Consider the following 16,372-nt stretch of genomic DNA (forward strand, 5'->3'; position numbering starts at 1 on the left):
TAAGACCCCTTGCACACAGGGCTATCTATCAGTAATTTGCCTTTCCTGACATTCTAGTGTGCCCAGGAAGGAACAGGTGCAGTGTCCAGCCTCGCTGCAGGGAGTCTGTGACAGAAACCTTTGCCCATGAACACACACACAGCCCTAAATGCCAGTTCCACTTGTTTTAATACTCATCAACCTCCAGCCACGACCTACCATAGATTTTGACAGGCTGCCTACAGTAGGGCTGGATGCTGCACCTGTACCTCTAGGGCACCCCAAAACACTGGGAGGGAAGCACTGTATCTGTACAGCCCCTTGTGCAAGGGACCTAAAACCTGCTTCTAGCCACTAAGTTCTGCAACACTTCTAAGGTTACAATAAGGACACAAAGTCACAGTTGTGGTTTAACTAAGAAAATTGATAAACAGTTGCTATTTGGCCACACTATTGTAAAAAAAAAAATTTTTGTTGCTTTCATCACAAAGCATGACTAAAAAATATTGCTAACATTTTTGCATGCAAAATGCATTTCTTTGACACATAAGTACATTAATGTCCACGGCTCTCGTCAACGTTGTGAAAAATCTGCTGTCTAGGTTTTCAGTCTGAAATCAGTGGGCTAGTGTTGGATCTCTTATTAGACTGATCAGTGTGTACTGGTTTAAATACTTCTCTATAAACAAGGAACTTATAAAAAATAAATGAAATATACAGTAGCTTACTTAAAAACTGAAAGTTTCCCTTTAGTGCTAAATTTTTGTTTTTAAGTACAGTAACTCCGCAATTAGAAGACATTATCTACTACATTTATATGGGTTACTGCTGCTAAGGATTTACTCTTACGAATAGGAATTCTATATAAAAAAAAAAGGCTGATAACAAGCAGAGTTGTCTTTGACAGATCGGTTGAAGAGAGAACTTTTGATGGATTGTTTGCAAGGGCACTTTGCTTTCGCTTTTCCAATTACTTTACTGAACCTTGGAATGATATAAGAAGGGAAAAAAATAAAATGTTCAAAGTGTTACATTTAACAATCTTTTATTTGTATTACATGTTTTAGCTTTATATTATCGAAAGTAAAAACATACACCCCGCTGTTCCTAATGCATCTAAAGCACTAAATCTAAAGTAAATGGTTTCCATTACCTACTTCTCATATGTAATGAAGAATTCTTGCAAATGACCAGTAGATGGCACTGTTTGCCAGCTGAATTCAAATCTTAAGCAGAGCTGTCTTTGGTAAAACATTCACATAATAGCCAAGAAAGAACATTTTAATTAGAGAAGTTTCTTTTTTTTTCATCAAGCCTTTTATAGTTATAATAAAAAAAAAATTAAAAAAACGCTGTCTGCTTATTAATATTTTAGAAGGGGGAAAAAAAGTATCTGCTTTCCGTCTTTTATTTATTTAAAAGAAACAAATTAAACTTTTTCTTTTTGCAGTTTGCAGAAGTTGTTTGGTGAAGTATTTGGAAGAGAATAACACATGTCCAACATGCAGAATTGTAATCCATCAGAGCCATCCTCTACAGTATATAGGGTAAGTGGAATAGGTAAATGTAAACAGTTAGCTCTGTAATAGTTATTGTAATTTGCTATTAATATAGTCAATGTCTGTGCTCTACAAGTTGTACATTAAAGTTGTTTTCGTGCACCATCTGAGTAAACAGATGTAAGTAATGTTATGCAGCTGCAAAGATTACTGGGCTTGGACACTGACATTTTTTAAAGCACCAGAAAAGTGAAAATATAAATGATCTTCATTCAAAAATAAAAAATCCTCACAACTTTATGGAAACGTGTGAGCTTGTCTTTTTATTAAGGATCGCTGCGCAATCTGTTAATTGTCCAGTTTGTCTCTATTTTTTGGTGTGTTTTGTGTTGGCTCCTTTTGTGAAAGTTAAAAACACATATAGAATACAGTGAAATAGTATATGACGGCATATGAAGTATATGAGGTTTCACCCCATGGAGAAAGTTAAGTCTAAGTATTATGTAGTTCACAGGAAGCCCAGTATTTATGTACATTATATTCTTATCTTTTATAATTAGTGCCCACTTTGCAATGTGAATCTAATTTTGTAAGAAATTCTCTTTTTAGCATACAATTTCAGTAGCAGCTGTGATTTGCTGTTACTGACTAAACAGCAGGTAATAAATTGATATCACAAAGCATGTAGAAATGTGCTATGTAAGAGCTAGTTTACACTAGTGTTGCTCTCGAAAGAGTGAACAGCGTTCATTTAGCTTTTGCCAGGGCATTTGATAGGTGGTGGGGAGTCGTATCGCTTCCTCACTACCTGTTTTAACCACAGAGCACCCCCATTCAGTTGAGTGGGTCGCATTTAGTTGCACAGCATGTGAATAAATCTCCTATACAGGGCACGTTTAGCAGATATTCATTTCACCTACAGGTAAGCTTTATTATACACTTACCTGTGGGTAAAAGTAGCAAAGTGGGGTTTAATACCGCTTTAAGAAAGCACCCAAAGGGATGGCTCAGATTAGCGTAGATTGGTGGGCTTTGGAGGAAGTCCGGGGGGGTTTTTATAAGTAGTGATCTCATCCTTTTTAAAGTTAACCTGTTACTCAGGTTCTAAAATTTTAAATGTTTTTGCTATCTGTATCCAATTTGGAAGCTTCCTTTCAATTCATGTTCTATGGACACAAGAGAGTTTGAGAGGAAATCCCCCAAAGTTAGGGATATGCTCTCTTAGGCAGTTATAACGTGAAGTGTTCCCATTGAAGGATATTCTGTCTTTATTCCTTTTCTGGTGATAACTCAAAATGTCAGATTTGTTGTAACAGAATAAAACGTTGGGCTTTAGATGCATAATTAGCTATAAGAATTGTTATATAGAATTGATATCTTTTTACCATTATCTTAGCCTTTCTGTTAATGTCTTGTGTCCAGACTCTAATGCTGATTTCATGACTTAAACATGACTTAAACATTTTAATGACCATATAAAAGTGGGCTGTACATTTTTGGTGTTTTTGCTTCTGCACAACAACAAATTATTCCACTTTTCATCAGTGTCTAATAATCTAATAAAGTTTTCCATACAATTCAGATTCCTCCCTGAATCTGAAATCATTTTTGCTTCACTATATTATTTACAGTAGAACAGTATGTGTTTGTCAGCAGGGATGCTGCATGTGTCAGCACTTCAGTAGAGCGCAGTACCATTCACAATAGGTTGAACAGAGGTCAAGGGGTTCTGGCTAGTAGCATTCTTTGGATGCTTCTTAGAATGTGCCAGGCAGTGTACACGAGTTTTCACATTGCTGAACAGGGAGTCGTTTTACTTCCATCAATGTCCCTTTTTAGCATTGTCCAAATGGCTGCATGATAGTACTTTACAAGTCTCAGTTCATGTATAGTGAATCCTATTTTGCAGTCTATGCCAGTGAAGTTGATATAGAACATGTCTGTAAAGAAGTCGCCCATACAGTACTATTCTACTTTTGTAAAACACAGGCTTTGTTTTGATAGTACATTGATTTTTTTTTTTTTTTTTTTACACTTCAAGGAAGAGAGTAAATTACCAATAGACACAATGAAGATGGGAACATATTGAGTGTGTACCCTGTATGCATAATTAAAATTGGACACACTTGCCCTTTAGTGCACCTGCATCAAAGATGCAATGTCACTACTCCACCTTGTTTTCTGGCTCTACCATTGGGGTCAGTCCCTGATATAACTCTTACGCATGTGCCTTGGACTTGTGTGATCCCAGGCTCCATTCTTGGGTATCTTTAGAGATGCATGGAAGGAACCAAGGGTGCATATGGCACTGTGCGGCCACTGCAGGCAGTATATTTAAAACTGAAAGAAGTGAGAGGAAGATGTTTTAGCAGAAGAGACTTTGCATGTCTTATTTGCCAAAGAAATTCTACCTTTCAGCTATTTTGGGATTTTAGTTCTGCTTTAAGACCACCCACCATCTGTAGAGTTGCTTTTTTGCTGGCTTACATATTACATGAAAAGCATAGTCTTTGCTTCATAGGCCTAGGCTATTCACTGCTTGTTTGAAGAATAACTAGATATAAGAGACTAAAGGAAATAAGCTGTCTTTATACCCTCAGTGGACATTCAGTGCAAAATGAGAAGTTTAAATAAAAGAAGTTTGCAGAAATATTTTATAGTATTATATACTATTCCATTATTTATGACTTTTTTCTTTTTTTATTTATATCCTAGCCACGACCGAACAATGCAAGATATTGTTTACAAACTGGTGCCAGGTCTTCAAGAAGGTAGGTTTATGCTGCAATAAAAGGTGGGGGAACACCATAAAAAAAAAACAAAAAAACTTACAGCCAGAGTAGGCGGGGGGAGGAAGGGGCATGGAGAGGAATGGGTATTGTGCTGTCATTGCCTATATTATACAGCTGGCACCATTCTCTTGAGAATGTAGCAAAGCTGCTCTGTCTGGGCATGGTGCTTCTTTTTGTTACCATGTATATGTGTGTGGGCTTTGTGGCTCTATCTTTCACAGGATAACCTGTTACAAATCTAGAGATAGAGGCAGCTTAAGTTGGATACAGATCTCTATTTTTGATATGGTTTTATACAATTGTATATCACTTTTAGGTTCTTGCGATTTTAAAGTGTATGTATAACAATTTTTTTTAGCTAGATTAGGAATAGTACCCCTGTCAAATTTTAATTGCTGTCGGTGTCCCATTGCATTGATCATTGTCACTAAGACAGAAATTGATGGGAAATCAAAAATTTATCAACAAAACAAAGGGGGTATATCTTCTAATGGGGACACCTGTACTGGTGACACGTGTCTGGGAAGATTGCCCCTTATAAGACTTTTCTTTGGCTATACCTGTGCTTTAAAGTTTTTTTTTTTTTTTTTTTTGTTTATAAATGTTACAATTTTATGTTAACTATAGGCAAGCTCATGAGTTCATTGTTTTCTTCTAAACAAGTTCTTTATCTTCCTCTTTTTAATGCAGAAAGTAGCAGTCATGTGACTTCCTATTGCTGCTGTACTATGCATTGACTTGGACAGTAGGAGCAATCCTGTTGCAAGAGTCTTCTCATTTGCCAGCATGTCTCTCTTCCTGCAGGAGGAGAGCAGTTGGGTGTGACTGGGTGAGGCTAACCCTCTAATAGACAAGCAAATTGTTTGTCTATCAGGGGAAACCATGATTTACCGATACCTACAATGCAGCCTCCTAAGGTCATGCACATTAGACATGATTAGAATATGCCCTGTCACTTTTGTATTCTGTGCAGCCTATGGTTAAATTGGAACTGAGGTCAAAAAGCGCAATTTTCCTATGTTATAAGGACCCATTTAGAAATGTTCATTGTATCTAAGCAATACGCTGAAAAATGAACCTCGGTTGGAATACCTCTTGAAAAATAATTGCACTTTTCTTGGTATGTGAATCTGCCTAGGCACGCCTGTGCCTACTGACTTTTAACTATATATCTGCAGTGTGAAATCCAAGACACTGCTGCCTCTGACACTGCTATTCTCATGAGATTTGGAGTGAGATTTGGTTGCTATTGTGCTGCTCAATGTTCTTCTTGCTGAAGGTCCTTACAAAAAGAGGCAAAAGCCCTGCCTCCATCAATGTGACATAGACACAATGCAGAACAAGGCAGGATAAGTCTGTAATTGAGAAAGATCAGCTACACAGAGATCAAATATGATATTGGTGACTAGTTATTATTCTTTCTTTTTATGGAGAACAGTATCTCGAGTTTACTTCCTCTATGACACTACACATCCTAAATGAATAACTGACTCCGCTAAATGAATGCTTTAGAAAGGTGTTGGCAGTTGGGCATACTGTAAAAATGAAGGACTGTGTGACTGACCAAAAGGGCAGTATAGGGTAGTCCAGAAAGAAAAGTCTGGTAGCATAACAGATATTAATATAGATGACCTTCAAGACTATTTAGATAAAGACTCTTGACTATGTTTAAACTGTGTTTTTAAATGTTTAGCTTTTTTTGTCAAATGTTGTGCAGCCTAGCCACCATGTGTTTGCTTCTTACTTATGAATGTATGTAGCATTATATTCTGCCTTTATGGTCTCACACCTTTTGAACATTCATTAGGTTTTTGCTTTTATCTTTTTTATATTAGCCGAAATCCGAAAACAAAGAGAATTTTATCACAAGCTTGGAATGGAAGTGCCTGGTGATATCAAAGGGGAAACTTGTACAGCTAAACAGAATGTAGAAGCGGTTAGGAATGGTGAGGATTAAAACTATACTCTCTGCCCTTCTCATTCTTTATATCTGCTATGGAATATTGTGACTATTTGTATAGAAATGATTAATGTAAACCATCTATTGTTTTCAGTGACTTTGCTGTAAGATTGTTGCATTGCAAAGCTTTATGTATGAGAACAACTGCATACATAATCAAAACTTATGTTTTTTTGCCAGACATAAAAAGCCCAGACTTCTAGTTGCTTGCTATTCAAGCAACCAAGCTGACCAGTCATGAGCTTGTGTGCCAAGTTTCTACCATGTTTGGTGACCCTAGTGGGCAGCTTGTTTTTAAATTGTTTTAAGCCCTAGTGCTGTCTTTCTAAAACTTACAAAAATGTACAAAAAACATATAATACCTCTTATTTCATTTTGGATTAGCATGATGTAGTATTCTTTTAAATTGTAGGTGAAACAAAGCCAGAAGATAATTCAAATAAAGAGACAACAGAAGAAAAACAAGAAGACGACCATGACTATCACAGAAGTGATGAGCAGGTAATCCTATCTCTTGAAGGCCAGGCTGTGTCTTCCCTGGTCTAGAGGGGGTGGAGGGCTATAGAGGAACAGACATAGTAGACTTAGTCATTTCTCTAAATGTTATGTCTAGGTGCGGAGTAGTTGTGTATTCAATAGGATTGAAACACTGATCTTTTATTAAAGAGTTATATGCAACATTTGGTAGAGGGTTCTATCCCTTGGGCCATGGTGACTTTGGGAATTGTGATTGGTAAGAGGTAGAAGCTATATTGCCTAGAAGCATCACCGAGTAAAAATAGTGAAGAGAAAGGTATGCAGTGTAATAGTTTTGCCTCAATTGCATTCTTTATTTTCTTATGCAGGAAAATATTGTGTACTGAAATCTTGAGAGTTAGAAATTGGTATTGTTAGTAGATCTTAGAATCACTAGGCTTGCTCTGCCTTATCTCTGTGCCAATGTATTCAGTTTATACTGACAAAAGTGATCTAATAATGGCTATTAGGATGGAAAGCAGGGCCTGTGTATAATGAGTTTGGAGGGGAACACAATGCAGGTTGACATTTGTGTGACCTATGTATTTGTTCATGCTGTGCATTTCATTTAGCAGCTTTCTATATATAGCTGCTACTTGGAGGCATGTAAAGATGTAATTTATTAGAGACATTGATTGTGGCACAAAGGACTAGTTTGTATCTTTTGGACATTATTGCATTAATACCATGCCACCAAGTCTTCTCTTCCACACATTTAATTTGTTTCATTGTTTGAACGCAGTTTGGTTTGGTTGCAGTAGCATCAGAGCTGTGGACAGACATTTTCTTTCTAAATGATTCTAACCTTGGAGATAATTTACTAAATAACTACAGCTTGTGAGCACAAATCTGCTTTAAGATATCTTAGGAGATATCTGTTTTCTAAAGCCCAGTAGGTGAACTTCTGCTTGTTTCTAAGTAGCACAGCATTAAATCTCGGCTATAAAGGTATTCTATTAAGTAGTGTGTCTTCTCTGCTTTATTTTCCTCTCTGAAGGTCAGTATATGCTTAGAATGCAATAGCAGCAAGTTGCGTGGACTCAAGCGAAAATGGATACGCTGTTCAGCTCAAGCAACAGTCTTGCATTTAAAAAAGTTCATAGCCAAAAAACTCAATTTGTCGTCATTCAATGAGGTAAGGCATTCAGAAGTGGAAGTTAGAGCATGCATGCGTGTGTTTTTTTTTTTTTTTTTTGTCTTCATGTTTTATATTTTTTTATATACAGTGCCTTGAAAAAGTATTCATACCCCTTCAAATTTTCCACATTTTGTCATGTTACAACCAAAAACGTAAGTGTATTTTATAGGGATTTTATGTGCTAGACCAGCACAAAGTGGCACATAATTGTGAAGTGGAAGGAAAATGATAAATGGTTTTCAAATTTTTTTTTACAAATGTCTGAAAAGTGCGGCGTGCATTTGTATTCAGCCTCCTTTACTCTGATACCCCTAACTAAAATCTAGTGGAACCAATTGCCTTTAGAATTCACCTATGTCGTAAATCGAATCCACCTGTGTGTTATTTAATCTCAGTATAAATACAGCTGTTCTGTGAAGGCCTCAGAGGTTTGTTAGAGAACTTTAATGAACAAACAGCATCACATGGGCCAAGGAACACAGCATATAGGTCAGGGATAAAGTTGTGGGAAAGTTTAAAGCAGGGTTAGGTTATAAAAAATATCCCAAGCTTTGAACATCTCATGGAGCACTTCTATCATCCATCATCCGAAAATGAAAAGAGTATGGTACAACTGCAAACCTACCAAGACCTGTCCGTCCACCTAAACTGATAGGCCGGGTGAGGTTTGTTAATCTGAAAAGCAGTCAAGAGGTCCATGGTAACTCTGGAGGAGCTGCTGAGATCTACAGCTCAGGTATATGTCCACAGGACAACTATTAGTTGTACAGTCCGCAAATCTGGCCTTTATGGAAGAGTAGCAAGAAGAAAGCCATAAGAAGTCCTATTTGTAGTTTGCGAGAAGCCATGTGGGGGACACAGCAAACATGTGGAAGAAGGTGCTCTGGTCAGATGAGACCAAAATGGAACTTTTTGGCCTTAAAGCAAAACGCTATGTTTGGCTGAAAACTAACACAACACTGCACATCACCCTAAACACACCATTCCCACCGTGAAACATGGTGGCAGCATCATGTTGTGGGGGTGCTTTTCTTCAGCAGGGACAGGGAAGCTGGTCAGAGTTGATGGGAAGATGGATGGAGTCACATACAGGGCAATCTTAAAAGAAAACTTATTAGTGTTTGCAAAAACCTTGAGACTGGGGCAGATGTTCACCTTCCAGCAGGACAACAACCCTAAACATACAGCCAGAGCTACAATGGAATGGTTTAGATCAAAGCATATTCATGTGTTAGAATGGCCCAGTCAAAGTCCAGACCTGAATCCAATTGAGAATCTGTGGCAAGACTTGAAAATTGCAGTTCAGACGCTCTCCATCCAATCTGACAGAGCTTGAGCTATTTTACAAAGAATAGGCAAAAATGCCACTCCTAGATGTGCAAAGCTGGTAGAGACATCCCTAAAAAGACTTGTAGCTGTAATTGCAACGAAATGTGCAAAGTATTGACTCAGGGGGGCTGAATACAAATGCCGCCACACTTTTCACATATTTATTTGAAAAACATTTTGAAAACCATTTATCCTTTTTCTTCCACTTCACCATTATGTGCCACTCTGTGTTGGTCTCTCACATAAAATCCCAATAAAATACATTTACGTTTCTGGCTGTAACATGACAGCATGTGGAATATTTCAAGGGGTATGAATACTTTTTCAAGACACTCTGTTCACAGTTCAAATCATTGTTTTGTTTAATTAAATATTAGCATTAGAGCACATGAACTATTATGTAAATGTTTTTCTTCTTGCTTTCCTTTTTTTCTACTTTTTTCTCTTAGTCCTCATGCACAACTGGATGTTTTTACAGCGGCTGTTTTTGGCATTTGGCGTTTTTTTTTTTTTCTACAGCCAGTAAACTCCCCAGCATGTTATCCTATGTGTCCATGCACACATAGGCTTTAATCAGCATTTTTTGGCTGGAAAAAAACACAGAACTAGAGTTTTTTTAGCTGTTAAAATGTGGCAAACCGGCGTTTTATGGACTTTTTTTTTTTTTTTAGCAAAAATTTTTTGTGTGTGTGTAAAAATAAATAAATAAAAAAACCCGCAAATGTGGCTAAGCGCTAATCCAAAAACTCTGAAAAACTTGCATTTGAAAAACTTTACACAGCTGACTTTACCAGCGTTCTTAAAATGCCCAGTCTGCATGGAGCCGCATATTTTGCCTTCCATTGTTCCCTCCTACAGTCAATATTCTAATTGAATTAAAAAAAAAAATCCATTTTCATTATATACCTTGTTTTAAAGCCAGTGATGACATCACTGGGTTTCTGTGATTCTCCATGAAATGCAGGTAAATCATGGCTGGTAGGTTGTACCCAACTGGTTGTTATACATGGATTCCTGAAAACATCACAACACCCTACCTACTACTCTTATGCAGACTATAGATTAAGTTTTGTTTTTTTCTTTATTCAACCAGTGGGTTTAATGAAAAAAAAGTGCCAATTTCCCCCATCCACACATTCAATTGCTCTTGCTATGCTATTGTGTTCTGACGGTCGGGAGGCTTTTCCATGGAACACATTGATCAGTATTGCTGGGTGTAGCCAGCGGCACTGATTGTTTGGGATCGACTTATGTACAATCAGCTTGCCCATACATGGACCGATGAGTGAAATTAAAAGAAATTGTCTCGTGTATCTGATACCTTTGATATGTCATAATGTAAAACATATGAAGGGTGAAACTATTGCTTATTGTAAAAATAAACTTTTTTTTGTAATTGGTATCAAAGCTCTTCAGTTTTATAAACTGTCAGTCAGTGGCCACTTGTTTGTTTGGTATCACACTAACCTTGGACCAGAGTAAGTAAAGGAGAGAGTTGTCTGAAGAGATCAGAATAAACTTCCAGCAGGGGTAGTGAGCCAGTCAATAGTAAATAGCTTCAAACATACTTTGGACAAGCATAGATCTATACGTGGACAAAAAAGTTACCAAAACCCCCCTTCCCAAAAAACTCAAAAGAAACAACCTTCCCCCAAAAAAAAACCAAAAACGAGCAGACTCGATGGACCACTCGGTGTTTTTCTGCTGTGACTTTTCTATCTATCTAAGATTATAGTGTTTTATGTCAAAAGTGAAGGTTATAAGACCATCTCCAAGCAGCTTGATGTTCCTGTGACTACAGTTGCAAATATTAGGAAGTTCATGTGGATGTAGCCAACCTGCCTTGGTATGGCCTCAAGGGAAAAACTGATCCCAGATGGTAGAAAGAGGGATTTTGCTAAAACACACCGTGGCAATGCTCATAGCCAAAATGTTTCTAAGATGTCATTTGGACAGATGAGACAAAACTGGAGTGTTTTGGCAAGTCACATCAGCTCTATGTTCACAGATGAAAAAAATAACGCTTTCAAAGAAATGAATGTTTACCTATTACGGCTTGGCTTGAATATTCTCAGTTATACCATTATGTTTACTCCTTGCAGTCACAGGATGCGCTTGTCAGATCACCCATGGACTTTGAATCCTTGCTGTTATAGATTGAAAGACCTATAAATGGCCAAACTTCTATATACCAGGGATGTGGAAATCTTTTTAAAAACTACATGTCCAAGGGACTAAATTGGGGGCCCAATCTACTTGTCCCTCATGACAATCTACTAGTCCTAATAAAAAATTATTCAAAATCGTATTTAAATCTGATGTACTTTTAGGAATGTTTGAGGCTTTTAAAAGCTCATCACCTCCCTGCCTGTCTCCAGCACAGCACCCAGGCACTAGTGGGGAGGGGAGAGATCTTGCAGTGTAATGAGCACCGATTGGGTGCATGTCAGGAAAGGGGAGTGTCGGGCTTTTTTAAAGCTCAGCAGAAGCATATCTGCTGAGCAAGGAAATAAGGCATGAAAAAAATGGTGCTGCGCTACTTATCCTCAAAGTGAGTAAGCAATCCCCATAGAGGCAAATAATGTATAAAAAAGTGCTGCACTACTGATACATAAGTGAGTGAACAATCAGTATAAAACCATCAAAAAATGAGTGAACAAACCGCATAAGACCAAATGACTCGTGCAAAAAGAAAATTATCCCAACAGATGGGAAACCACAAGTGGCAACAAAGATAAATAGTGAATGCAAAAGAACACAGAATCATCAAGTGTTCAGTGATAATGTCAATGGCGAAAAATTGTGGCATAAAACAAATAGTCCCAAAAACCACAAATGGTGTGTACATCTTCAGCACAAAGCCGTGAAAACTCGGTGAGCCCAAACAAACGGGAAATCCTTCACCGCTTAGAGTGCGTGCTCACCTTCCAACTGCGACCTGCAAGGAGTCACAGAGCATAAACACAGGTAGATGATCCCAGACTGGATGGATCTCAATGGTAAGACAAGCGAAGGCTCCTCTTCATGGCATATACAGCAATCACTGTATTGAATAGTAAAGGGTATATGAGGTTGGGAGTACCAAGGTGGGTGCTGCTGTCCGTACCGAAATGACATTGCCACGCTTCTGTCCTACGCGCTGCATCACTCCTGCACTGCAATTCAAACAGCCAGAGCCCGCAAAACCCTAAAGGAAGACAGGTAAAGATGGAAGCCCTGGTAGCGGTGACCGCATGCCACTGGAGGGCTTCATTTGAAAGTTACGTTTTTCATAATGTGCTGGTGTGCGGTGCATACTAGCACACTGTGGATTAAACCTACAGGGGGCCCAGATTTCTTTTTTTGGCCAGTTTATTATGCCCTTAAACATTAAAGCACTCAAAAATGGTTAAGAACAAAACCTTGTTTGAAATGGTCTTCTTTACTGATTCCTATCAAACATCTATGGAAAGGTCTGAAATATAAACTTTGTTGAAGTCACCCTTCAAACTAGAAAGCTGCAGCAGTTTGCTCCAGAAGAGAGCCCCAAACTACCTGTTGTCAAGCGCAGAAGTCTCTTTGAGAGCTACAAAATAACTTGCTTTTAAAGGTTGTGCAGAAAAATATTACGTTAAGGGTTCCATAATTTTTTTCCGTGACAATTTTTCATTTATTAATATAATCTTTAATTTGTGTTCGTGTTTTTAATAAATAAGGAATAAATGATGAATGCCATCTACTTTTGTCAGTTTTAAAGCTTTTTGGACAGTTCTTTTTTTGTGTAAGCGTACCAACAAGTTTATCGGTATTTCATTAGTGACAGGTTTTCATATGGAACATGTGGGTTTAATCATTGGGTGGGTTTAATCATTGTATTTTTATTTTTTTAGTTGGACATTTTATGCAATGAAGAAATTCTGGGCAAGGATCACACGCTTAAGTTTGTTGTTGTTACAAGATGGAGATTTAAGGTATATCTGATGTTTTGTGTTTTGATATATTTTTTATGTTGACATTTAATTTATAATTCTATACTTTTTATAGCAACACACATAGTATTGTTATAGCCCAGGGACAACCTTTTAAAATGGGTAAACAAGTTTGAAAATAAAATCTAAGTTTGTGGGGAAAAAAAGAAAAAAAAATACCCTTTTAAAAAATCTTGTAAGATATAAAGAGTATGTCATAGATGAGTAGGTTTGAACCTGGGGCTAGTGATCTCGGTTATCATGTAGAGTAATTAATTATTCTCCGCTTTTGAAAGTTAATAGTGACTTTGCCACTGCAAGGAATGCAGAAAAAAACTTGCACTTTCAAAGGATTGCACTATGCAGCCTTTCAGAAGCCTTGGGATAACCATGTCAGATCTGTAGCTTATATATGAAAAGTTTATTGTGTTACTCTTATGCCCATTAAAGCAACCATGTCAGGAGTTGCAAAATTTACAATTGCAGTGCCCTATGAAAAAAAAACTTGACACTTGCTTGTCCATTTGCTGAAACTTTGCTTTGCAGAAGATTGCCTGATGCTGGTCTTGTTCCACTGGTTGGGCTGATCGAATAGCGGGTTCCTCCTGTTGACCCCTAGTCACTGCAGAACACAATAGTGATGTAGGCTTTGTTAGAAGGAAGTACAGTGGCCTGGGGGACACCCCCTCTATCATGCACATGGAAGAAAGGGATAGAATTGTTGCTCCAAGCTATGCTACTGAGAAAGGTTTCTGCAAACTGGCTGATGGACAGGTAAGTACAAAGTTGCTTTTGCAGGGATCTTTGAATTTTTCAAACCCCTGATGAGATAATTTCAGGAGATCCTGTTACTAAACTTTTTTTAACTGCAATCTTTCAATAGAATTATATGTACCTATAACATATTTTTGTACATGTCAAAGCCTCCATGTGTAGACATCCCGAAGTCCTGAGACTGGTGATGTCAGCAGCCTTGGCCATCTGAGTTGTCACTCAAGTGACACCCTAGTATTCCCCTTCAACCCTTCCCTCGCTGCTCCATAGAAGATTATGAAGGGAAGTCAGAGGAAGGGTGGGGAAGCTGGGCACAGTGCAGAAAACAGTTGGATCCCTCCAGAAGGGGAGAAGGCTACGGTGTATAATGATGGAGGGGCTTTGTTAAGAAACTGACTTGTCAAATTTTCTAGCAAGTTTAAAGGGATTTTGCTAGTGAATAAAAAAACTGGAAAGGAATAATTTTGCAAGCAAGCATTTTCTGTTTTTATTCAAAGTTGTTGGCAGGGTCTCTTTCAAGTGGAGTTGTAGCATGAGTGAAATAATAATGGCATGTATACAGTATGTGTGTTTTTGTGTATGTGTGTATGTATATGTGTGTGTGTGTGTGTATATATATATATATATATATATATATATATATATATGTGTATATATATATATGTGTGTGTGTATATATATATGTGTGTGTGTATATATATATGTGTGTGTGTATATATATGTGTGTGTGTATATATATGTGTGTGTGTATATATATATATGTGTGTATATATATATATATGTATATATATATGTATATATATATATATATATATATATATATATATATATATATTACAGCAAAATTTTTTTAGGCACGTGTGAAAAATGCTGTAGATTAGGAATGCTTTTACAAATAGAAGTGTTAATGGTTTATTTTTATCAATTAACAAAATGGAACGTAAATGAACAAAAGAGAAATCCAGATCAAATCAATATTTGTTGTTGCCACCCTTTTGTATCAAATCTAGGTACTCTTGCCTCCCTCCATGGTGTGGCATGATGGATAAGTATCTGCCTGTATTTCTCAGCGTTGAGGACACCATTGATCCTGACCAAATCTCCATCTCCATTTGCAAAAATACTGCCCCAAACTTGCAAGGACCAACTACCATGCTTCACTATTGCCTGCAGACAATCATTATTGTGCCACTCTCCAAACCTTCGGCGAACAAACTGCCCCCGCTACAGCCAAATATTTCAGATTTTGACTCCTCAGTTTAGAGCACCTGTTGCTATTTTTATGAACCCCAGTTCCTATGGTTTTGTGCATAGTTCAGTCAATTAGCCTTGTTTCCACATTAGAGGTATGGCTTTTTGGCTCCAATTCTTCCATGAAGACCACTTCTGTCCAGACTTCAGTGCTGTTGGCACTGCTGCACATCTTCTGATGTTGAAAGGAAGTAAGCATGATGTGTCTTTCATCTGATGCATTAAGTTTCCTTGGCCAGCCACTGCATCTTTCTTTGTGCTTTCTAAAAAGATCTTGAATAGCACACCTTGAAACCCCAGTTTGCTTTGAAATAATTGCCTGTGAGAGACCTTGCTGATGCAGTATAACTACCTTTTTGTCTTGTTGCTGTGCTCAGTTTTGCCATGGTGTATGACCTGTGACATGAAACTGTTTTCAACCTTAATAGCAGAGTTTGGCTTTTCCTCACCCTGTTTTAAGCCTTCTAGACAGCTGTTTCTGTTTCAGTTAATGATTCTGTTTCAACCTACATATGAAATTGATGGTTTGCACTTGCTTGGTATAATTGTTAAATCACGCACCTGACTATAACCCAGCAATGGGCAAACTACGGCCCGGCGGACCTTTTAATCCGGCCCGTGGAGCGTGATACTGTCAGGATGGCTGTCAGGATGTGTGTAGGCGGGGCAGCGTGACGAACGTGAGGGGAGCTAGGCTCCTCTCACAGTCCGCCCTGAAGACCGGAACGGCGCGGGAACACGGCGAGAGGAACGCGCAGGGCAAAGGTAAGTGAATGAATTACTATATGGGGGATGAATTACTATGGGGGATGAATTACTATATGGGGGATGAATTACTATATGGGGGATGAATTACTATATGGGGGATGAATTACTATATGGGGGATGAATTACTATATGGGGGATGAATTACTATGGGGGATGAATTACTATATGGGGGATTAATTACTATGCTTACTATGGGGGAATATTACTATACTTACTATGGATGACACATACACATCATTCATCTACTCTTGGTCCGGCCCCCGGGTCCAATATATGACTTTACAGCATGTTTTCACACCTGTCTAAAACTTTTGCACAGTACATACAATTATGTATATATTATAAAATTAGATTGCCCATATTATGACCAATAAAGGCTGGGGTGGTGGAAAGATGGGGCCATGAGAGCTTTATACAGG

At 37.9% G+C, this 16,372-nt stretch overlaps 1 protein-coding gene across 2 annotated transcripts in view; it reads left to right on the plus strand.

Annotated features, from left to right (window-relative positions):
• PCGF3 (polycomb group ring finger 3) overlaps positions 1 to 16,372 on the plus strand; it is a 127,596-nt gene that overhangs the window by 104,784 nt on the left and 6,440 nt on the right. For both annotated transcript variants that reach the window (XM_089670875.1, XM_089670877.1), the window contains 6 exons: positions 1,430 to 1,526; positions 4,194 to 4,249; positions 6,106 to 6,216; positions 6,643 to 6,731; positions 7,744 to 7,881; positions 13,083 to 13,163. In XM_089670875.1, coding sequence (XP_089527001.1) covers positions 1,430 to 1,526; positions 4,194 to 4,249; positions 6,106 to 6,216; positions 6,643 to 6,731; positions 7,744 to 7,881; positions 13,083 to 13,163 — 572 coding nt within the window. The remainder of the gene's footprint in view (positions 1 to 1,429; positions 1,527 to 4,193; positions 4,250 to 6,105; positions 6,217 to 6,642; positions 6,732 to 7,743; positions 7,882 to 13,082; positions 13,164 to 16,372) is intronic.

The sequence above is a fragment of the Staurois parvus genome, unplaced genomic scaffold, assembly GCF_062004578.1.
Source record: "Staurois parvus isolate SC_StPar_1 unplaced genomic scaffold, SC_StPar_1.0 ptg000096l, whole genome shotgun sequence".
Lineage (NCBI taxonomy): Eukaryota > Metazoa > Chordata > Amphibia > Anura > Ranidae > Staurois > Staurois parvus.